The sequence below is a fragment of the Sardina pilchardus genome, chromosome 13 (assembly GCF_963854185.1).
Source record: "Sardina pilchardus chromosome 13, fSarPil1.1, whole genome shotgun sequence".
Lineage (NCBI taxonomy): Eukaryota > Metazoa > Chordata > Actinopteri > Clupeiformes > Clupeidae > Sardina > Sardina pilchardus.
In genome coordinates this window covers 4,290,361-4,314,244 of record NC_085006.1, presented here as the reverse complement: position 1 = coordinate 4,314,244, position 23,884 = coordinate 4,290,361, and the positions used below count along the sequence as shown (strand labels likewise).

The following is a 23,884-nucleotide window of genomic DNA, read 5'->3' as shown; positions in this document are numbered from 1 at the left end:
GATTTGTCCCAAGTCTGGAAGGGGCCATCATTAGGCGCTGCAGAGTTAGACACTAAATCACCGAAGTAGTCTGTCTCGAGTCTGGGGCAGTGTTTGTGTCTCTAGCGTGTGGGGGATTGGGAGTTACTCAAAGCGATCCTGCAACTCTTCCAGGTCAATTCTCCGTGCTTCGCAATAACCCTGAATAAATTCTATAATTTCCCTCCAGGCTTCCTCGTCCGCGTAGCCGTCTGGATTGTACATCTGCATTAATTATTTGTATAAGAGGGGTGTTTTTTTCTATTTGTCTTATACTCATCTGTTTATTCTTATTAACCAGATTTTATGTATAATTCCTGACATCATGGATATTCTATAGTTTGTACAAATAAATTTTATCCTAAAAGTTCGCGGCTAATTTATTACGTTTTTTCCTTACTATTATTATTCTGATTATTAAACCGATGCAAGCTCTGATAGGCAGGAGTGCAGCACACGGGCCCATATACCACAACCCCACCCACCAGAGACCGCACCAGTCCGATAAAATGTTGAGTCTATTCTGGAGACTGTTTTAATCTGATAAAATATATATTTATAAAACTTCATTCCCTATCGAAGATCGCATCAATTCGATACATTACACGTTTAAAAATAACATTTCCTATCGAAGATCCCATCAATTCGATACATTACACGTTTATAAAATAACATTTCCTATCGAAGATCCCATCAATTCGATACGTTACACGCTTATAAAATAACATTTCCTATCGAAGATCCCATCAATTCGATACATTACACGCTTATAAAATATTCCCTATCGAAGATCCCATCAATTCGATACATAACACGCTTAAAAAATAACATTCCCTATCGAAGATCCCATCAATTCGATACATTACACGCTTATAAAATATCATTTCCTATCGAAGATCCCATCAATTCGATACATTACACGCTTATAAAATAACATTCCCTATCGAAGATCCCATCAATTCGATACATTACGCGTTTATAAAATAACATTCCCTATCGAAGATCCCATCAATTCGATACATTACGCGCTTATAAAATAACATTTCCTATCGAAGATCCCATCAATTCGATACATTACACGCTTATAAAATAACACTTCCTATCGAAGATCCCATCAATTCGATACATTACACGCTATGAGAAAGTAAAAAATGTTTGCTAAGATTGCGTCAATTAGATACAGTTGTAAAACCGTGCAAAAATAAGAAATGTTATCGAAGGTCGCATCTATTTGATAAAATTATAAAACTATGAGAAAGTAAAAAATGTTTGCTAAGATTGCCGTCAATTAGATAAAATTGTAAAACTGTGAAAAAATAAAAAATGTTATCGAAAGTCGCATCACTTTGTTGAAATTTTAAAACTATGAAAAATAAAAAATATTATCGAAGATCGCATCTATTCGATAAAATTATAAAACTATGAGAAAGTAAAAAATGTTTGCTAAGATTGCGTCAATTAGATACAATTGTAAAACCGTGAAAAAAATAAGAAATGTTATCGAAGGTCGCATCTATTCGATAAAATTATAAAACTATGAGAAAGTAAAAAATGTTTGCTAAGATTGCCGTCAATTAGATAAAATTGTAAAACTGTGAAAAAATAAAAAATGTTATCGAAAGTCGCATCACTTTGTTGAAATTTTAAAACTATGAAAAATAAAAAATATTATCGAAGATCGCATCTATTCGATAAAATTATAAAACTATGATATTTGTCAGCAACTTCTTACCCCAGAGTTCTCCTTTTTTAAGTTCTTTTTTGAGGATCAGGCGAAAACGCCTGTCCCGAGATCTAGCCAACCCCAATGACAAGTTATTATAAATAAAGCAAATATGCTCACCTTGGCGCCTTTGTCACCAGGGAAGGCCTTTCTCCCGGGGCAGGACGCTTTCTCGTCCTAACTTTATCTCGGTAGAAACCTCCAACTATGTCGTGGAAAAAAACACTGACTTTAACTTAACTTAACTCTAATTTAGCACTCTGAACAAAAACCAGAGGAGAATGATCTGAGATGAGAAGTGGCCGCTTGTGGCCTTTATTCGTGAAGTCCACCAGGACACAACTCTGAACAAGCAGAGACTAAGTGTCGCCAGGCAGGAGTCACGAATGATGGATGCCCTCTGCAGCGGGGATTTCCACGACCCAGGCCTTGGGGAGAAGGTGCGCACGTTCTGCCCAAGCTCCCTTTGGGAGAGGGGTTTTAAGTGCCCCCATACACCTCTTTTTTCTACTTCTAGCAAATCCTGCCCATTATGTAAAATAGAGGATCCTTGTCTTCCAATCAGTACAAAACAGTATCAGAGACGTGGGTGAAGCCCCTTGGCCTGTCACTTAGTGATCTACAGTAGGCCTGGGTCAGAAGGTCTGGTTCATAGCCGGGACATGGCCGCGCAGCTGTGTGTGTGACATCATCCTTCCGCTCCTGCCTGGCAGCACATAAGGCCTGCATGAAAATTTACCACAATGGCAATAAATCTAACCTTCACCTTGACCTTGACCTTGACTTAGATATTCTGAGTGCTCGTAAATCTATTCAACTTACAGTAAAGTTCAAAGTTTCAGAAGTACAATTACATGACATGAAATCATAACTGTTAACCCTTTCAGTTGTTCTGGGTATCTCGCATATTTATTTTTTCCCTGCTGTCTTCGTCTCTTAATATTTTCCTGTAAAATATCCTGTATTTGTAATACCCTCATAACATTAGCCTTGCATCGGACCTGTCAGTCTGTACTGTCAGTCAGTCTGTAGCCTACTAACCCCTTGCCCTTCCAGTGACAGGGCTTTAAAAGTAGCCAAGACCTTCATTAAGAAGATATTTTATAGCCTATAGAAATATACTCCCCCCTCCCCCCCAACATATCCCCATACCCACACAATATACCTTTTTAATTACTACTTTTAATTTATTCCATAAATGTAGGACCCTGGATCTTGAATGAGCACAATATTTTCGTAACCATACTGAACAATACAAAATGATTACCACAGCTGATACCTCAACACCCCATGTCTTGTCCTTATATGTCTGTGTGAATGTTTATTTGTGATTGGAGCCTTGTCAAAGAAAATTTTCTGTAACCCTTGTGTAACAGACAATAAAGTACTATCTATCTATCTATCTATCTACTTAATTATGGCCACAGCACAAGCAAAGTGCACACAGAAAACACACTGTACTCAGAAGCAAACACACACACATGCACTCACTCATTTATATATGCAAAAGTTGCAAGAGTAGGGGATGGATTAGTGATGGAGACAAATTAATAAGTGTGATTTATTTTGTGGAGAGAATGTGCAGGACTGGGCGGCAGTTTTAACCGCTCTGTGAATCTGAACTTGTAATCATGATTTCCCGGAAGTCTTTATGGTCACAGCTCTGCTGTGATGTGATCTCCATTGAGTTTTGTGATCTCGAGCTACTGTGGTGAAACTAACCGTCTGCCTACCTTACTACTGTGTGTTGTTGGACCATGCTGTGTGTATCGGTCCACGTAACCTCAGTTTAAATGTATAATCTCACACAAACTAATATTAAAACGTGATTACATAATAGATAGGCTAACACACTAAGTCAATAGATAGTTTGATGTTTCAGTTAGAGGTAAATAAGCCTAATGCACGCAAACTAATTAAACAAGTCACTTTAGTTGTTTTCTATACTTAAACGGACCATGCAGGAATACAGACTCAAAACAAACAGGAATAGTCAGACACAAACTCTTCTCAATGCATCTGTGTAGGGGAGAGTGGGGGCAGTTGCACCACTTTTTACCTTTCCTTGTATATCTCAGAGACCGTTTTCAATAGAAACACAAAATTTGTATATGTTTAGCCCACATCTGTCACCTATCCATGCATAATTATGCAACATGTGTAAATATTATAATATTGAAATAAATTACATTTTAATTGAGAGAGTGAAACGTTGCAACCGTCCCCACACAAGGGGACGGTTGCAACAGTCTTAAAAATGACAAAAATCACTCTTGATTATAATTTATTTTATCTTTTTGAAACCACAGTTTGACTTCTCAGTATTAATTGATGAATTAATTAAAGAAACAGACCTAACAAACACTCAGAACTGTTGTAACGCTCCATCTTGACTTTGAAGAGTGTAACATTTTTTTTTTTTAATTTTAATAATTACAGTTCATTTTGATAGCTCAGCATTAATTAATTAAAGAAATAGACCTAATAAAACAGCCATCTTGACTTTATCAACATCAGACAGAAAATTACTCACTGTCTGATTCACAGTTGTGGTATACATGAATGGACCTTGGGGACAGTTGCAACAAAACGTTGCAACCGTCCCCACAGGGACAGTCATTCTAAAACTAGCCATACAAGCTTAGCACATTAACTTTGATACATGGTAGATATGCCTATTAAAAGCTAAGAAACTGCAGATTTAAATGATACAACTTAACAATACTTTCTGCAAACAGTTTTGACACTAGGAGAAAAATTCTGATCATAAAAAAATTTACTTTTTGACCTTGCTTTCTGGTTCTCCCAGAAGAGAAGTTCAAAACTGGCAGCAATCTTGCAGAAAGATGGAGGGTCCAACTAAGCATGTGTAAAATGAGTTTCATCACTCTAGCTTGTTTCTGATTGGAGAAATCTACAGTGTTGCAACTGCCACACGTTGCAACTGCCCCCACTCTCCCCGCCTTTATAATAAAACAGTGTCGCATTACTACACATAAAATAGTTCCCTTAACAAACGTAGTCTATTTGAACACCACCAGTCAACACATTTTGACCCGTTTAGGTAAAGATCCCGTGATAAAGTGAATTATGTGGTGGTTAACTTTTCTTATATGGCCAAATATATAAGTAGGCTTTAGTGCGGTTCCATAAATAGGCACTAGCCTACTCTACACTACACTACTCATGAAAAGTTTGGGATATGTGGCTTTCGGGTGAAATTTATGTAAAATGTAAAATGTTCACGCTACAGTGGTATTATATCAGGAAAATAGGGCATTTAACTAGAAGCATGTAATTTTGTGTAGTGTTCTGCGTTACATTAAGAAAACAAAATTCGACATGCGTAAAGCCATGCGTAAAGTCATCAGATGTTCCAAATGATCTGGAGATCACTCCTCCCATGGCTTCAGTGAAGTAATTCAGTTATGGTTTTGGTTATGGAATTTGGTAGATTTTTTTTGTTCAGGTGACGTACCTGCACTCAAACTGTAGCTGAGGGAAAATCTCTAGTCCATCCCTGAATCTATTCCATAAATTCCCGTCAGTCATTAAGACCTGTCACTTTTGAGTCTCAGAACCCAGAGTGTACCTTCCATTTGGAAAGACACACAGCGAAGAACACTTTCGGTAAGAAACATATTACCTAACTGCGTTTTGAAATTACATGCGATGAAATATTTGATGTTGCCCTGCGACGATGTCACTTTGACAACTGCGAACTTAGTCACTGTTTTTTGTCTGTTTGTTTTACTTATATTTTAGGGGTGTGTATCAAAGGACGACAAGAACCGTCCCGATATAGAAATGAAGGTAAGACGAGTCATTTGATCACCTCTGTCTTCATCATGATAGTGACTTTTGTGTCACAGTTTTGTCCTTTCTTCTAGTGTCTGCAGCCAAAAGATGTCAACAGGTGTCCATTTAGGCCTACCTCTGTTAGCCTGCGTAATGTAAGCGACGGTGATACTTTTCAAGACACTCTGCATCATAAGGCTGTTAAGGTACATGGCATTGCATAATTCCCGAAATGTACAATATTCCGCCAACGTTGTTGATGCATAAATATTCAACAGCTTTGCTGTGTTTCAGAATCTGTCTTGCCGGTCAGCAGTCTGTAATGGATCCATCATGTTTCCAAAATCCCTGATGAGCTCTCCTCTTGGCAATACCCCAAATGCCAGTGACCGTCTGTTTCAGGCTCTTGACTTCATCAACCAGTTTTATAAACCATTTAAAACGTGCGTGTTTTATATTGGAACAAACACAAAGACTTGCCGATTATACTTACTTGAGTTAACATTTAACTTGAGTTAACATTAAAAACAAAAAAATCCATTGTGGTCCATAGCTCCAGAATAGAGGATTACCTGGCCCGACTAGAGCAAGTTAGTGTAGAAATTGATGCTACTGGGACTTACCAGCTGACCTCAGAAGAACTGGCTTTTGGTGCTAAACAGGCGTGGAGAAACGCACCACGATGCATTGGCAGGATTCAGTGGTCCAACTTACAGGTGGGTGCCTGGTGGTTGTTATTGTTTGTGTTTTGTGAATTGTTTTGTAGGCCTATGGAGGCGTATTGCTGACATTAAAATAATAATAATAATAATAATAATAATAATAAAAAGACTCATCATAGGCCTACGCGAAAAGTTCCTTGTTGTAGGCTAACAATGTCTTACAACAATGTCTCATGTTTAACAAGATATTTATCACATTATTAATTATTGTGCTATTATAGGCTACATGAAATGATCACGTTATTTCGAGACAATATATTTTCGCGTTATGACGTGAACATGAATGCTATTTCAAGATATATTTTCACGTTTCTAAGATATGTCTCGTTATTATAAGAAATTATGGCGTCATTTCAAGAAAACAAAACAAAACTAACCAAACAATGGCCTGACGCAAGAGAGAGGACCTTGATACATTTCCGAATCTTTTCGCAATGTGGGTGAATGTATAGGGAGCTTTGGCCCGGTAGTTTGCATGTCAGGTTATCGTAGTCAGTGGCTGTGGGGATCAGGGGCGCTCGGAGTGAAACGTGAAGCGCTACAGTCACGCAGTGCAGGCTTATTGAGAGCGCAGCAAAAGAAAATATTTAAACAGCATAGCATGCGCTTCTTGAAATCACATCACAGTAGCATAATCAGCCCGGGCCCAAAACGCAATCGGTCCACCGGGAATCCTCCCGAATCCCGATTCACGACTCTCCCGACTGCCACTCAACCTCATGTCTTGAAGGGCGCTTTATAGGCCTAAATCAAATGTATTTTATGTATTGCATAAATGTATATTATACAACAGTTAGGTCCGGTCGAACGATTTAGCAATATCTGATTGGACGAGACGCGTTCTATCAGTGGTGATATTAACCGATATCACCACTGGTGACTCTTCACAGCTAATAATCACTCCGCGACGGTTGATTCTTCGCTTTGCATGTTCTTTGAGTTAGCAGTTGCATAGCAACCAAACGCGTTCTGAGCTAGGTCTACTTCGCATAGCGGAGGAACTGGGCTAAACAAAACAATGGCAAATAATAAATTATCCTTCCTAAAAATGCACTCTGGTATGATTTTTTTGTTGGCAATGGAACTGTTGTATAAAAGCATTATCTCACTCGTGGTCGTGGTGTTGTTGGCCAATATCGCCACGGCTGTAGTTACCTACGGCACTCAGCCTTCGGCTTCGTGCCTGCGGCGAACCACAGCCGTGGCGATATTGGCCAACAACACCACTCCCACTCGTGCGATAATGCTTAATTATGATTATGATTATTATTGTTAATAACAGATAATTGTAACTTTGCAGGTGTTTGATGGCCGAAGATGCAGTACCACTAAGGACATGTTTCATTACCTTTGTGAGCATCTTCGCTATGCCTCAAATGGAGGCAATGTGAGGTAGCCTTGGCCTAGGCCTACATCACTTGTAGGCTAATTATTTCTTTAACCTGTAACATTTGTAAAGTGATAATCACTGGGGCCTTGCCATAATCTATTTAATTGTTTTTGAACATCTGAAGACATGGTGATAAATGACATACATGAAAAAGTAAAATGTAGCCTACTGAAACTATTGATGTGCACTGAAGCCATGACCAGCACTAATTTATTAGATTAAGAGTTTAAGACGTTATGTTTTTTAGGGTTATGGTTATGATTTTTAGGGTTAAGAGTTACAATGTGTTTAGAGATATTTGTCTTGACAGCTCTCAATATGTTGCATGTTGTCATTGTAGGTCTGCAATCACAATTTTCCCTCAGAGAACTGATGGGAAGCATGACTTTCGTGTGTGGAATACGCAGCTTATAAAATATGCTGGGTATCAGATGCCTGATGGAACCATACGAGGAGACCCTGCCAGTCTGGACTTTACAGAGGTGAATGTGCACAGAAATACACTATTTTAGAGATGTAGGGATTTAGATGTGCTAGTGTCAGTGCACTGAACTGATGTTTTGCCTCACATTGTCAGGCAAAAAAAGCTTACGCTTGTCTTCAGTAATCAAATAAGTAAGCAGGTGTTTGATATTTACAGATTTGTATTCGTCTTGGGTGGACTCCAAAATATGGTACCTTTGACGTGCTGCCACTGGTCTTGCAGGCCAACGGCGAAGACCCGGAGATCTTTGAGATTCCTCCCGAGTTAATTTTGGAGGTTCCCATGGAGCACCCACAGTAGGTTACACTGTGTCTCCTTATGGTTGTCATGTCTTTATGTTGATGTTGATGACATGGTTTTAGGAGGCTAATCATTCCATTGATAAAACCTGGCAAATTTAAGTTGTGGTGCCTAGTTTGAGCTCTTGCTATGCATCAGATAACCCATTTCTGTGTTTGAAAATGTGTGTGGGAGGTGTTGGATTCTGTATTTCTGGATCCCATTTGTGGATTTGTGGATGACATAATTTTGAGACATTGAGAAATTCTCTTGCACAGCCTGGTAGTAAATTCAAATTGTGTTCTCGCGAGAACTCTGGATTTCCAGGGTAATCCACAGCGATCCACAACGATCCACAGCGATCCACAAACAAATAACAATAATGATAATAATAATAATAATTTGCGCACGTAAATTCACCTGGACAACCTGTAGATGCCATTGTTGTGCAATAAACAGTCAGGAAACCATGCATATGGGTCTACCTTAGGTGTAAATAAATTCCTGCATTTTCCAACTACATTTTTTGACGTTTGCAGGTGTTGCTGCTTCTGTTTACTAAATTTGTATTGTCTGAGGGAAATGAACTATAGTGTTCCAGACTAGATCTCCCTGAAAGAAGATCTAGGTGTGCAGGGCCAGGGTAGGAAAATGGTTGTTAAAAAAAGCTGAAAACTAAAATATTAGCTTTAACTGCTCTTTTGAATGACAAATATGAATGAATCCTTTTATTAATCAGCAGTTTTGAATTTGGTGTAACTCATGGTGAGTCATGTTTCACATTCCTGTCACAGAAACAGAAACAGAAGCCTCTCAGTGTTTGGAAGACTCACACTGTCCTCATGTGACATTGACTTTCACAGGTTTGACTGGTTCAAGGACCTGCAGCTCAGGTGGTATGGCCTACCCGCAGTGTCCAACATGTTGTTAGAGATCGGAGGACTTCAGTTCACAGCTTGCCCCTTCAATGGCTGGTTTATGGGCACAGAGATCGGCGTTAGGGATTTCTGTGACACCCAGCGATACAATGTGCTGGAGGTATGATATGAATTTACAGCAGAGATTAACAAGGGTGTAAATAATGTCCATCTTTGTGAGCATTTTCTTGAATTTCAAAAATGTTCTGTATTTTGCATTGCAGCAAGTTGGTCGTAAAATGGGATTAGAGACAAAGACATTGTCCTCCCTTTGGAAAGACCAGGCTCTTCTGGCTGTTAATGTAGCTGTCATGTACAGCTTCCAGGTTGGGTCGCATGATTATTGCATAACACATTTCACTGTAATGTGGTGTTATTCCCTCGCATAACTCTAACGAAGTTTAAAAGTGTGCATGTAGCATATTCTCTGGGGATCTTTCACTGTTCTGAATGAGTCTACTTCTCTGTTGCCAAAGAAATCTAAAGTAACCATCGTGGACCATCACTCGGCCTCAGAATCCTTCATGACGCACATGGAGAATGAGCGGCGTCTCCGTGGAGGTTGTCCAGCAGACTGGATCTGGCTGGTTCCACCCACGGCAGGTTCTCTCACACCTATTTTCCACCAGGAAATGAGCAGCTACATCCTCTCCCCCTTCTACTACTACCAGGTAGGGAACATTGGGGATCAGATTGAATGAGACCGTATCAGTGATCGTAGGTGACGCCACTTCTGTTGGGTGTTTGATGCGAGATCCCAAACAGACCGAGTTAGTTCACCCCTCCCTTCCGTGTTGCGCGCATCATGAAAAAAACGCTGCCCCCCTTCAGCTCAGACTTTGCGTTTGTTTGGGGTTTTTTTAGATCCACATTAGCTTTTGTAAAGCAGGAGCTATTCTTCCTGGGGTCTATCATCAAGGTTACAAATACAATATTGAAATACACAGATGACAATCGGACATGACATGACATGACAGACATAACATAAGAGAACACACAGACAATACATAATTACATTTCACATAAAACATGGTTAATATCACAAGACAAATACAAAGCAGAAGCAAAACACAAACACACTAACATTAAATAAACTTATTGAAGGGGCTTGATGTCTTCACTGTGATGTCCTGTCTTTTAAAAGTTAGTAAAGACAAATGAACTTCTGTTTTTGTTTCTGTTGTTCAAAGCCTGAGCCCTGGGAAACACACGTTTGGAGAGATGATAAGAAAAAGCAGAAGAAAAGAGAAATCCATTTCAGGGCAGCTGCCAGGTTCTGACATTAATAGTTTGCTTGGTTTGTTTTGTCTTATATTTTGAGATACAATGTTGCCTAAAAGGCAGTAGCCTATGACATCTTAATAAAAGGAATTTGCATTCAGTGCATTTGGTGATATTTGTAGGATATTACGCCTACATTATTTTCAGTCGCAATATATACAGTGGAGGAAATAATTATTTGATCCCTCACTGATTTTGTACATTTGGCCAAAGAAACAGTCCATAATTTTAATGGTAGGTTTATTTTAACAGTGTGAGACAGGATTTTTGAAAGAAAATCCAGACAATCACATTAAACAATGCCCATGACAAGGTTGGAGTCTGATTGATTCTAGACATGTGTCTTTTGTACAGGCAACAAATTGTGATTACTGTAGGAGTTAAGTGAGAAACACATTCTTAAAGGGATAGGACTAATCTGTGGGAGGCAGAATTCTTTATAGTTGGTAGGGGATCAAAAATGTATTTCACGCAATGAAATTCAAAATAATATATATATTTTTAAATGAGATTTTCTGGATTTTCTTTTTCTTTCCTTTTTTCTTTCACTCTTCTGTAGAGCTGTGCTCCTCACTGTGTCTCTGCTGCGTCCTGTGATGGCTATGCGTGTGCGCTGCACTGTGCTATACGCCACAGAAACAGGGAAATCCCTCACTCTAGCCAAGAAACTCAACTCCATGCTCAACTCAGCATTCAACCCCAGGGTAGGAAGGACCATTTCAAGACAGCACATACTGTATGTCATACAAGGCTCCTCCATTTAAATCCATTTTAAACTGCCCTCATGATTTTTTCCCCAGGTCCTTTGCATGGAAGATTATGTCCTCGATGACCTTGAAACTGAGTGTCTGCTTATTGTGGTGACCAGCACCTTTGGGAATGGAGACTGCCCAGGCAATGGAGAGGTATAAAGGAGGGACTCTCTGGTTGCTCTGGAGGTGCTCAAGATATTACTTTGCTATATCACACTGACTATACCCTAATCCCATGCTATTATTCCATAGAGTTTCAAAAAGGGGCTCCTCACTTTAAAATCACTCAGAAACAAATTCAGGTATTCTTTTGACTGTATTTAATAGAATGTTATATTATAGTAAATCTAAACAGTTAAATGACAACTCGACATCAATGTAAGTTCTCTCTCTCTCTCTCTCTCTCTCTCTCTCTCTGTGTCACACACACACACACACACACACACACACACACAAACACACACACGCACGCATGCACGCGCACACACAGGTACTGTGTATTTGGCCTGGGCTCCCGTGTGTACCCACAGTTCTGTGCCTTCGCCCACACCATGGACACCAAACTGGCACAGCTGGGGGCCAGGCGTATGCTTCCAGTAGGGGAGGGAGACGAGATGAGTGGCCAAGAAGACTCATTCAATGCTTGGGCACAGGCTGCTTTTCAGGTTAGTGGAATAATGTAAAAACGAATCTTCATTAGTTTAGATTAGATTAGATTCAACTTTATTGTCATTGTGCAGAGAATGAGTATAAAGATAACAGAATGCAGTTTGCATCTAACCAAAAGTGCAAAAAAGCTGAAAAGTGCAATATGATATACAGATGGTGCAAAGACAGGACAAGGTTCAAAATGAGTATGGGCAACATTTCAGCGCTCCATGAAATGATGCAGTAATGGCCATCTATGTGCAGAAATGTGTTGCCATTTCAAAACTTTACTTGGGAACAGCTTATTGTACTGAGACATGTTTTATATCCTCATATTCTGTAAGGTCTGCTGTTTATTATATACACAGTTTATGAGATATTTCACTGAGAGCAATGGGTGTTTAGAGCTGTATGCACAATACAAATATGATTACATTTCATAGAGAGAGAGAGAGAGAGAGAGAGAGAGAGAGAGAGAGAGAGAGGCTCAACATTATGGCTCTTAATGGTATCTGTGCACTAATGGTTTAAGGAAGCCTGCAAGGAGTTCAGAATTCATGGACAGCTCTCTGTCCTCAAGCCATCATCTGACATCTGGGAGCCTCACAAATACAGAGTGCAGAATGACAACTGCCCACTAGACCGCATCAGAGGTACAGACAGCATCACCCAGACACACAAAGTGCCATTTACATTCATATTTTTTCATGAAGTTTTCTACATTTGTCCATGCTTGTGCAGCATGCAGTAGTCTCTTTCAGTCATTGGGCAATCAGTTTAGTGCCATTCACTGAACTTTTTTTCATTTCCCCCGCAGCATTGTCAGAGACTCACTCTAAAGCCCTAATCTCCATGAAACTGAAGAGGAAGGTGCACTTACAAAGCCCTCAATCCAGGTGGGCACATTTTAATGTATTATTTTATTTAATATATCTATACATTTCAGGAACGTCTGTGTGTTTGTGTGTTTGCGAGTGTGTGGTGCATATCTGTCGAACCATCTGTCGGGCAAGAGTAGGTGCAGTGCCAAGTTTGACGTCGTTTGGATAAGAAATGCAAAATATATTATTAGATATATTGGTAAAAGAAGCACACATTGGCCTTTACCGCTCTACTTTAGCCACTCCCCCTCTCACTACTCACACAGCACTGTAGGCTGCCAGAGAGGATAAGCAGGCCTTTGACAGCGTTGAATCCGTGGGTAAAAAGTTAATCGAGTGCAAGATATGTGGGTGATTATCATGTCTGACCTCAACAATAAAGACTCCCTAAATGCAGTTTGCTTGCATTACAATGAGTCAGCAACAACATGCCATCAAACACAGTTATGCAGCAGCTATATTCAAAATGTCAAACACGATGTGCAATAAACGGACACTTCGAATAGCCCAGACTACTTTGAGCAGTCTTTAGACTTAGACTAAACTAACAACAATTGCAACGGCAAGGTCTCAAATTTAAAGAAGCCATGATAATAGTCCCGAGAACCATTAAGGACATTTCAAAATGACACATGGAAGCATGATCAGCTACAGCTAAGTGTGATGTTACTTAAAGGCTCTGTTGTTGAGTCACATGTTGCAAATTCCATATTGTATTATATGATTATGTAGCCTGGGTGTTCCCATGCTGCCTTGCGTGCGATTTGATTCATGCTGCTAAGGCATCCTGGAAACTACTGCCCTAATTTTTGCCTGAGAAAGGGGACCAATCACAGAACAGGGGGGAAAGCAAGACGATGATGAGCTATGCACAGACACATTTGATAGACATCCGTGGCGCCCAATGAACGAACCTGGGCATTTTTTCAAATCTGAGAAAATTAACGTTTGGTTGCCAGACCACGTCTCATTTGAGAAGTACCAGTACCAGTAGCCAGGCTAATGATTATGCATCATTCCAAATTTTTTTTTGTCTTTTTATCATCAAGTTATTCAAAAGGCTAAACATATAGCCTTGACTCAAAACAGCTGTTAGGCTTATGTCATGTTTTGATGAGTATAGGAAATGTCACATGCATGCTTAAATTCTACTCGTTGCATTTATTATATTATAATACGGTATTCATCATTGAATGCTTATAACTGGAATTATGTTGAAATGTCACATGCAGCCATGCTTAAATTCTGCTCATTGTATTTATTATATCATCATTATTGAATGCTTATAATAACTGGAATTATGGGCTACAAGTTTTCTACAGGAATAGCATGTTTGAACGGACACTGCCTTAGTTCCTAGCCTGAAACTATCATTCTTTAATTCTCATAAGGATCGAATAATATTATTTCATATTATAGTCTGTCATTATAGAGTCACACCTCAATCATTGTACAAAGCTTTTAAACTGTCAAATGTCCTGACAAGGCTGTTTCTGATCTCTTTGCATTGCTTTCCAGTCGCTCTACAATCCTGGTGGAACTTGAGAACATCAGTGGAGCAGAGCCCTTACGATATGCTCCAGGTGATCATGTGGGAGTTTTCCCAGGGAACCTTCCGGAACTTGTGAGTGGTGTTCTAAACCACCTCCCTGATGCCCCCGCTATCAACCAGAGCGTGCGTCTCGAGTCTCTCTACACCGCTGGCTCAGGTGGGTTCATGCCTCTCACATGTGCTATACATCTCACTCATTCAGGATTTCCTATTGGTCAAAATCTGCATTTAAAAGTTGGAAGGAAACCCAGTTATTGATATCATGTAGTGCTGAAACTGTGACATCTTACAATTCTGGGCAATTGAACAGCCTCGGAGTTTCCCTCCAATGAAACCATTTTTGCAATGGCAAATGTATAATGACTATGTTACTGTATCGCCATTTCACCTGAAGGGGCCACGTGCTGGGAGAGAGATGAGCGCATCCCAGCATGCCCTCTGGCACAGGCCCTCACCTACCTGCTGGACATCTCCAGTCCTCCCTCCCAGAGCCTCCTCTCTAAACTCTCACAGATGGCCACACAAGAGGATCAAAAGCGGCACCTGCTAATGCTAGCTACGGTAATGTGCAATGCTGCATCTAATTCAAGGCCTGGCTAATAGAATGATGTTTTCTGGGATGTAGACGGTTGGGGCCCTATTTTGGTGATCGGAAACGGATTTTCAGAGGTACTTACTGTATCCCCGTAATGTTCGAATGACTGAATACAAATTCTAAGGATATTTCCTTACATCTCGTGCTAGCTGTGCATTTTACAGTATGTAGTCTGGCTATCACCATACTACTGTAAGCTCAATCTTTTAAGATTGAACATTAGTATTTCTACTGCACGAGAGGCGTGCTCTTTTGGAGGAGGAGCGGGACTGTCGAGCTCTATTGGCATCGTTCAAATCATGAATCTTTTGGATAAGCTAGTTTGTGATTGGAGCCAAAGGTTCTGGCAGGGAACTGAGGAGATAGATGTGCAGGTTTCCAGCCTGAGCTGCCGAGCGAAATCCAAATTCGCCGGCAGGTCAGGCAGGGTTCACCCAGCCTACATTATAGGTGCATTTCACTACAGACCAGCCTTTTCTTGGTCAGTGGCGTAATGATTTTTAGAGGGTGTAAGATAGTGATATGATTAGATCATATGCCAGACCACACCTTATGACATTAATTGCCACACTCCTGGGTGCAAGGTTAAATGAAAGTGGAAAATCCCTTTATTGAGTGTAAAATATAAATAAACTGCACTGCGCTGCCAGTGTCAGCCTATCAAATGTGACACAGCACAGCCTGCCCTCAAGTTGTGGTGAACTACACATCTCAAACCATGCTATGCTCCACAGGACTCCCAGGAGTATATGAAGTGGACAAACTTCTTCAGGCCTACTTTTCTAGAGGTTTTGCAACAATTCCCATCTGTGGAGCTCACGGCGACCTTCCTCCTTAGTCAGCTACCTCTGCTAAAGCCACGCCTCTACTCTGTTAGCTCCTCCCCAGAGCTCTGTCCTGGTGAGCTGCACCTCACGGTGACAGTGGTGAACTACCACACCCAAGGTAACAACAGCAGCATTTTATAAAGTTATTCCACAACAGCCGCTGATGTTTATCTTGTAAAATATACCAGTATAGCACCCTGTCATAAGGGCATATTCAAGTCCGGAATTAGCTGTTTTGAAGGTTTTTGGCAATCATTTGTTTTGACAGTCATTCTCAACTATACAACCAATATTCAATGAACATTGAACTGCAAGTGTAAGAACTTGTTATATTGCAGTTGTTTCAACTCCTGGAATAACATGTGTGTTTCCAATGCATAAAGCATCACTGACATTCTCTTTTAGTCTAGGAAGGCTTAATCCATAGGGAATAAACTGTTAATAGGACACACAAAGGTCTAAGTGACAATGATCCCATCGGATATCCAGTCCATCAATAGAGACATGCTAGAAGCCTATGTGCAGGGGTCTAAAGCTGCATTTGTGTGCTGCTTTTCATACTCACCCATACCAAAAATAGCTCCACAGTTGGCAGATATATAATTCACACGTCTAGCATAGCGCCACCATCTGGCCAAGCTGGAAATGTGCCAGAAGTTTTCTGCTTTGAATGAATAGCCTGAAACTTTTATGATTATGATCTTATCCAGACACCCAATGGGCTTGCCAGGCATAGCGCCACCACCTGGCCAAGCAGTAAATGTGCCAGAAATGGGCAATGCCCTAACTGATTGATCTGAAACTTTACAAATATTGGATATCATGATTGTGATGATATTCACATGTGTAATTCATATGTGTAACCAATGAGGGAATGTGCCAGAAATGTTCTATGCTTTGACTGCTTGACCTGAAATTTTATAAATCATGGTGATTATATTCATATTCAGACTAGGTGTATATGACATCTAAACACCAATTATGCTTGTCTGGCGTAGTCAGAATAGTTTTTGGAATTTATTAACAAAATATTAGCTAATATAAATCTGATGATATCCACATGCCCAAACTGCTATGGATCCGGATCTCTCCCAAAATGTAATGGTTTCTTCCTTGGGTCATTGCAGACTTTTCCTGAAAACTTCATTGAAATCCATCAATGACCTTTTGAGTTATCTTGCTAACAGACAAACAGACAAACAAACCCCGCCTCCTGGATCCAGATAGTGATCCAGATCACTCCCAAAATGTAATGGTTTCTTCCTTGGGTCAAGTTATGTTGCTAGCAGACAAACAAACAAACAGACAGACAAACAAACAAACCCGATGAAAACATAACTTCCTGGACGGAGCTGATAATGACTTATAACTTAGAAGCGTACCATTGTACCCTACCTACATGTTTGTGGTGTAGTGCCACCCAGTGACTGCCAAAATGAGTAAACAATGTGAAACATCAGAAGAAGTGAGCAAGCATTTCCAGTGTAGAAAACAAGCTAAAACAAATAGCACACACATGTATGTGCATTTGACAAACATCACATGTCAGTGCTTTGTTAGATTCCGAAATGTCACAGGTCGCGGACCACAGGTGCTTGGGCCCTTCATTGCCGCTTGCGGCTTTATTTAAACTATATTTTTTGTTCTTCAAAGATGGTCATGGCCCACTCCATCATGGTGTGTGTAGCACTTGGCTGAACACAATCAAAGAGGGAGACTTGGTGCCTTGCTTCCTTCACAGGTATAAAGCGTTTGAGGCCATTTTCTGTTTGTGACAGACCATTTCTCAGTAGACTCAATTAGTCAACAAGTTGGCCACACGTAATTAGGCAAATTAGCTTGTTGCTTTATAAGATTACACTAATGTAGTCAGTGTACAGCGTGGCAGCTGGATGCTAAAGATGAAATGAATTATAAATGTGGCCATAGCTTTCTCCGTCAGCATTTTCTCATATATTATTACTATTATTATTATTATTCAAATAAAGCAGATCTGTAGTCTCTGTGCTTAATAATGAATTGGTGTGATTCTTGTAATTCCTGTCATTTTTGCTCGCCAACTGATATAGCCTACATAAGTTTGAATTTTAAAAAAAAAACTGCAGAACTTGTCATTTTTAATGTCACTTCATATTCCTGCACTGTGATAACTCACCATCTGTTGTTTGTAGTTCCGAAGGCTTTCGCCTCACAGACCCCACTGTACCTGTCATCTTAGTTGGCGTAGGGAGTGGCATTTCCCCTCTCCGAAGCTTCTGGCAACAGCGAACATACGATCAGGAAAAGACAGGTACTCTAATACAGCACATTGTGAAGAAGAATTCAAAGCCAACAATCAGATTGAAATACTTAGTGGAAAGTCCCCATTAGATGGTGGAGACTGAGAGGCTTTGATGGAATTCTCAGATGGGACACTTGTAAGAGACCTGTGTTCTGCCCAGGCTTGGCAGGTGTGCCCATGACGTTGGTGTTTGGCTGTCAGAATGCAGACACAGACCACCTGTACAAAGAGGAAGTGCTGGAGATGAAACGCAAGGGAGTGTTCGGAACCGTTAGGACGGCATACTCACGTGTGCCTGGTCAGGACAAGGTGAGTTCTCCCTGCTAATGTTGGCTTACTCCTGTTGAAGATGTAGTGTCCAATATGCTGGTAAATTGCTTCAACTGACTTTGTTCTAGCCTTGCTGAGTTTTTGGGAAGTATGTTGGTGGAATCCATTTGTTATTTATTTCATCTACGTTAAAATCATGCATGCATACAATATTTTCGTTTGTAAATATGAACAAGGGTAGGAAACCCAACACCTTGTTCTGCCAGTCAACGTGAGAACGTTCATCCGCCATAGAGGATGCATTATGTTTAAAACTATGGCCTGCTCCATCTAGACGTATGTCCAGGATATCCTGAGGGACACTTTGGCTGAGGAGGTGGTACAGGTTCTTCACCAGCAGGCAGGACACATCTATATCTGTGGAAGCTTTAACATGTCCACGGATGTGGCTCACACCATAGAAGGCATCCTAGAGCACAGGCTTGGCATCAGTGCTCTTCAGGCCTCCCAACACCTGTCCCAAATCAAGGTGAACAGCTTTCCTCACATTCAGACTTAGTAATAGTTAATGACAGAGTTATATTCATAATGCTATTGATTTAACTTGTATCAAATATATTGGAATATGTGATGAATGAAAGTACTGTAATAATTTGGACATTTTGGGGAGGCACAATTTAATTTTAAAAGATGTTTCAAATTGATGAAAGATTACTCACAGTGTTCTCTTCTGTCTATCTGCAGAGTGAGAAGCGGTACCATGAAGACATCTTTGGGAACAGAGGGGTTACCAGGATGCCATCTTTGGGGGGGCAACAAAAAAGTACATACCTGTAGGCTAAATATGCGGTAGTTGTTAAACCAGGTGAATAACATATAACAGTAAGGGTTTCCTAGTGCCATTTGTAGTGGTGTTATAGACAGATGCAACTCAAATACAATACAATAATAGTTATTTACAAAAATCATAGATGTTCTGTGGGCTATCTATCTGCCTATCTATCCATCTATCTATCTATCTATCTATCTATCTATCTCATGCATCAGTCAGGAGCCATAGCCAATGAAAAATACATGATAAGAATTTCAGTGTGGCACAATTGTTTTGATATCGATGATGTAAGTTAAGTTTGTGTTTTAGACTTTAAGGACTTCTAATCACATGCATAGCATTTTCCTGCTTTGGGAACCACCTCTCACAAACACTTCTGTCCAGTCTCCAAGACTTCTCTTTAATCCTATCCACAACTACCTATACAAACCCACATATACTGTAACTTTCCTACACTTTCCTGCACACCTATACATCACTACTGTTATAAATATCATGACATTAATCTATCCCTACACCAATTCCACACTTACTATGCTGTTGCCACCACCCCATATCAGAGTATAATGTGTCACATTATATTTTTTATTTTTTCATAAGAAAATTCTTTATGCAACCTATGCGATATAAATGTATATTTTCATACTTTGAATACTATATTTAATAAATATTATGGTTAATGTTAGTCTTTGAGTATCTTGTTTGTCTATTGAACATTAACACAATGAAGAGAAATAAAAATAGGCCTAAACTGATGCTAGTTATTCCTCAAAGGGTCAAACACAGTCATCTAGACGTGTGAATGCCCTCAAAGCAAGACATGTATCAGTTTCCTATGTACACTTTCAGCCTACAGTCAGAGACTTACTGTAGTCAATGTTATATTATGCTGGGATGCCCTCATGCTTTTCTGAATGCCCGGTTTGACTGCAGTGTGAAATATGCTTCTCACAGTGCATGCACTCAGGATACATGATAATGTGTCTGTAAAACTGCTAATTGAATGAATGTGTACATGTTCCTCAACACTCACTAGACCAGGGCCTCATTTATAAAACTTTCTTACGCACAGATTTGATCTAAGACCGTGCGTACGCTCAAATCCATGCCAACGCTCAGATTTATAAAGACCGTCTTTGACGTGGGAAAGTGCTTATCTCCACGTCAGGTTCCAACCTGACGTACGACCATTTCCTTGTGGTAGTGCCAGGGTACTGCAAGTAATCTGAGGTAGGCCTACAAATGCGATGAATTCTCAAAATTCCAAGAAGACCAACGATCTCATGTAGTTCTCTACCATATGCATGATCAATATCAGTGTTGGGAAGGTTACTTTAGAAATGTAATGTGTTACAGTTACAAGTTACTCTGTTTAAAATGTAATAGTAGTGTAACTATTTGAATTACTTTTTCTGAGTAACGTAACTAATTACTTTTGATTACTTTTTGATTACTTTTCCAATTTTTGAATGATATATATAGTCCCCAAATCCATACGAAGATTTCGGCCTTGGTCTACAGGCTGCCGAGCAGTTCTGTACAAGTGCACAAGGCAGCAAGTGCATTCAATACATGAATTAGCATCACATTTTTTGTGAGGATAATATAATGATAATCATAACACGTTTACAGGCAGGCATGTAGGCCTACGCTGATGGCTCTGTAGACGTGATAGAGCCTATCAGAAGGTCCCGTATCAAACTATGGCTGTGGAGGGAAACAGTTCTTTTTTACATACAATATTATTTGTAAAGTTTTGCTGACAATATTGAGATGTAATTCAAATTGTAATTTTGAAAAATGTCCAAAGTACCTGTAATTGAATTAAATTTTTTCCTACAGTAACTGTAATATATTACTATTACAATTATTTTGTAATTAAATTACGTAACTCAATTACATGTAATGCGTTACTCCCCAACACTGATCAATATCAGCAGAAGTTGTAAGTAGTAAGTATAGAAGTTAAAGTTTTAACTCATTCTTAAAGGTTGGAAAAGGAAAGTGAAAAAATCCTATAATATTGTAGTGGAGGCTAAAAGTGGAGGCTAAAAGTAAGTAAACGCAGTTTATTCACCCCATGTTCATTAAGAAGATATTTTATAGGCCTATAGAAATATACTCCCCATCCAGTTTGGACAGCTCCGCCACCTTGAAAGACTTGAAGCTCATTCTTGTCCATGACATGAACCTCTCAAGCCCTGTGTACTGACGTGGTTCTGACGTGCTCTGTCATAGAAGGTTAATTGCGCCATAATTTGATTCTGTTCTATTTCATTGATGTCCTCCGTCCTTGGACTGCTCATGTGATGGGATGTCCTCACAGGGTTTCCCACAGTCCTGTATAGCCTAGTTGGACTAGGCCAAAATGTTATGGTATAGCGACATTGAATTGCTGTTTGGTGTCATGTATGGTTTCATTGTATGCCAGTTTAAGATCACTCCAGTGCATGTGTGAGATGTGCTAGTTTTGTGACACCGTTCTGGTAACTCCTGCCCCAGTAACTGCCAAAAAGTGTCCAGTTCAGGACCTGTACAGCCAGCTCTGCAGGAGAAAGACCAAGCGGATCCTCGCTGACCCCAGTCATCCCAGCCACAGTCTCTTCACTCCCTTACCATCTGGTAGAGAGTAGCCTACAAGAGTATGTGGACCTGTACCAACACAGTTTCTATCCAGAAGCCACCAGGATACTGAGCTGTCCTTCCCTTCATCATAACTCAAACCAAAGTCTTGCCACTTCACACACATTACAGCCCACACACACACACACACACACACACACACACACACACACACACACACACACACACACACACCGTTACCCCCCCCCCCCCCCCCCAACATATCCCTATACCCACACAATATACCTTTTTAATTACTACTTTTAATTTATTCCATAAATGTAGGACCCTGGATCTTGAATGAGCACAATATTTTCATTACTTAATTATGGCCACAGCACAAGCAAAGTGCACACAGAAAACACACATATACTGTACTCAGAAGCAAACACACACACATGCACTCACTCATTTATATATGCAAAAGTTGCAAGAGTAGGGGATGGTTTAGAGATGGAGACAAATTAATAAGTGTGATTTATTTTGTGGAGAGAATGTGCAGGACTGGGCGGCAGTTTTAACCGCTCTGAATCTGAACTTGTAGGCTATTCATGATTTCCCGGAAGTCTTTATGGTCACAGCTCTGCTGTGATGTGATCTCCATTGAGTTTTGTGATCTCGAGTTACTGTGGTGAAACTAACCGTCTGCCTACCTTACTACTGTGCGTTGTTGGACCATGCTGTGTGTATCGGTCCACGTAACCTCAGTGTAAATGTATAATCTCAAACAAAATAATATTAAAACGTGATTACATAATAGATAGGCTAACACACTAAGTCAATAGATAGTTTGATGTTTCAGTTAGAGGTAAATCAGCCTAATGCACGCAAACTAATTAAACAAGTCACTTCAGTTGTTTTCTATACTTAAACGGACCATGCAGGAATACAGACTCAAAACAAACAGGAATAGTCAGACACAAACTCTTCTCAATGCATCTGTGTACTGTATTAATCCGCGCCTTTATAATGAAACAGTGTCGCATTACTACACATAAAATAGTTCCCTTAACAAACGTAGTCTATTTGAACACCACCAGTCAACACATTTTGACCCGTTTAGGTAACGATCCCGTGATAGAGTGAATAGAGATCGCTAAGACATGTGACCAATGTCATCAAAACACAAAGAGTTATGGGTAGGTTTGGCCCGCCTGGTGCCAGCCCATGTAAACTAGTGGGTCTGGGTCTATGATCTGGCATGATAATAATGAAAACTAAGCGTGAAAAAAATGTGTGAAAAACAGAACATAATCTTGCGCTTCCTTACTGCTGCTATCCATGCCATTCCTCGCCTTTTTGTCACCTCTGAAACATGGCGTGTACTATTATTTTTCCACGCTGGAAAATGATAAAAGATAAGCTTCATGTTACTCTATTGAATTTTATAACACAGCAGGTAAACGGCATTTCAACAACTGCACTTCGTTATTCCCGCACGTCAGTAAAACAACTTTTGGGCCACCTATGCAATTGCGCCATGCAATTTTGTGTAGTGTATGTTCTGCGTTACATTTAGAAAACAAAATTCGACATGCGTAAAGCCATGCGTAAAGCCATCAGATGTTCCAGTTCCAAATGATCTGGAGATCACTCCTCCCATGGCTTCAGTGAAGTAATTCAGTTATGGTATTGGGTATGGGATTTGGCAGATGCTTTTGTTCAGGTGACGTACCTGCACTCAAACTGTAGCCGAGGGAAAATCTAGTCCATCCCTGAATCTATTGCTCTATAAATTCCCGTCAGTCATTAAGACCTATCACTTTTGAGTCTCAGAACTCAGAGTATACCTTCCATTTGGAAAGACACACAGCAAAGAACACTTTCGGTAAGAAACATTACCTAGGCTAACTGCGTTTTGAAATTACATAGCCTACGATGAAATATTTGATGTTGCCCTGAGACGATGTCACTTTGACAACTGCGAACTTAGTCACTGTTTTTGTCTGTTTGTTCTGCTTATATTTTAGGGGTGTGTATCAAAGGACAACAAGAACCGTCCCGATATAGAA

General features: G+C 40.0%; 1 protein-coding gene across 1 annotated transcript; it reads left to right on the top strand.

The window, feature by feature from the left end:
- The first annotated feature begins 2,130 nt into the window (after window positions 1–2,130).
- LOC134100025 (nitric oxide synthase, inducible-like) lies at window positions 2,131–21,883 on the top strand. Its single transcript, XM_062553074.1, has 26 exons — window positions 2,131–2,181; window positions 5,632–5,745; window positions 5,834–5,982; window positions 6,093–6,255; window positions 7,562–7,653; window positions 7,992–8,133; window positions 8,292–8,431; window positions 9,278–9,452; window positions 9,556–9,657; window positions 9,808–10,002; window positions 10,522–10,604; window positions 11,172–11,316; window positions 11,413–11,517; window positions 11,617–11,666; window positions 11,855–12,029; window positions 12,545–12,665; window positions 12,830–12,908; window positions 14,412–14,602; window positions 14,840–15,006; window positions 15,775–15,985; window positions 17,521–17,608; window positions 18,039–18,157; window positions 18,309–18,457; window positions 18,753–18,947; window positions 19,163–19,241; window positions 21,753–21,883. Exons 1-26 carry the CDS (start codon window positions 2,131–2,133, stop codon window positions 21,881–21,883), a joined length of 3,411 nt encoding a protein of 1,136 aa, XP_062409058.1.
- The last annotated feature ends 2,001 nt before the right edge of the window (window positions 21,884–23,884 follow it).

Bases quoted from the DNA above. Each gene is read 5' to 3' on its own strand.
- LOC134100025 (XM_062553074.1), top strand. From the start codon at position 2,131: ATGGATGCCCTCTGCAGCGGGGATTTCCACGACCCAGGCCTTGGGGAG. The intron at 2,182-5,631 runs GTGCGCACGTTC...CCTTTCTTCTAG, and splicing joins ACCCAGGCCTTGGGGAGAAG to TGTCTGCAGCCAAAAGATGT. The intron at 18,158-18,308 runs GTACTCTAATAC...TGTTCTGCCCAG, and splicing joins ATACGATCAGGAAAAGACAG to GCTTGGCAGGTGTGCCCATG.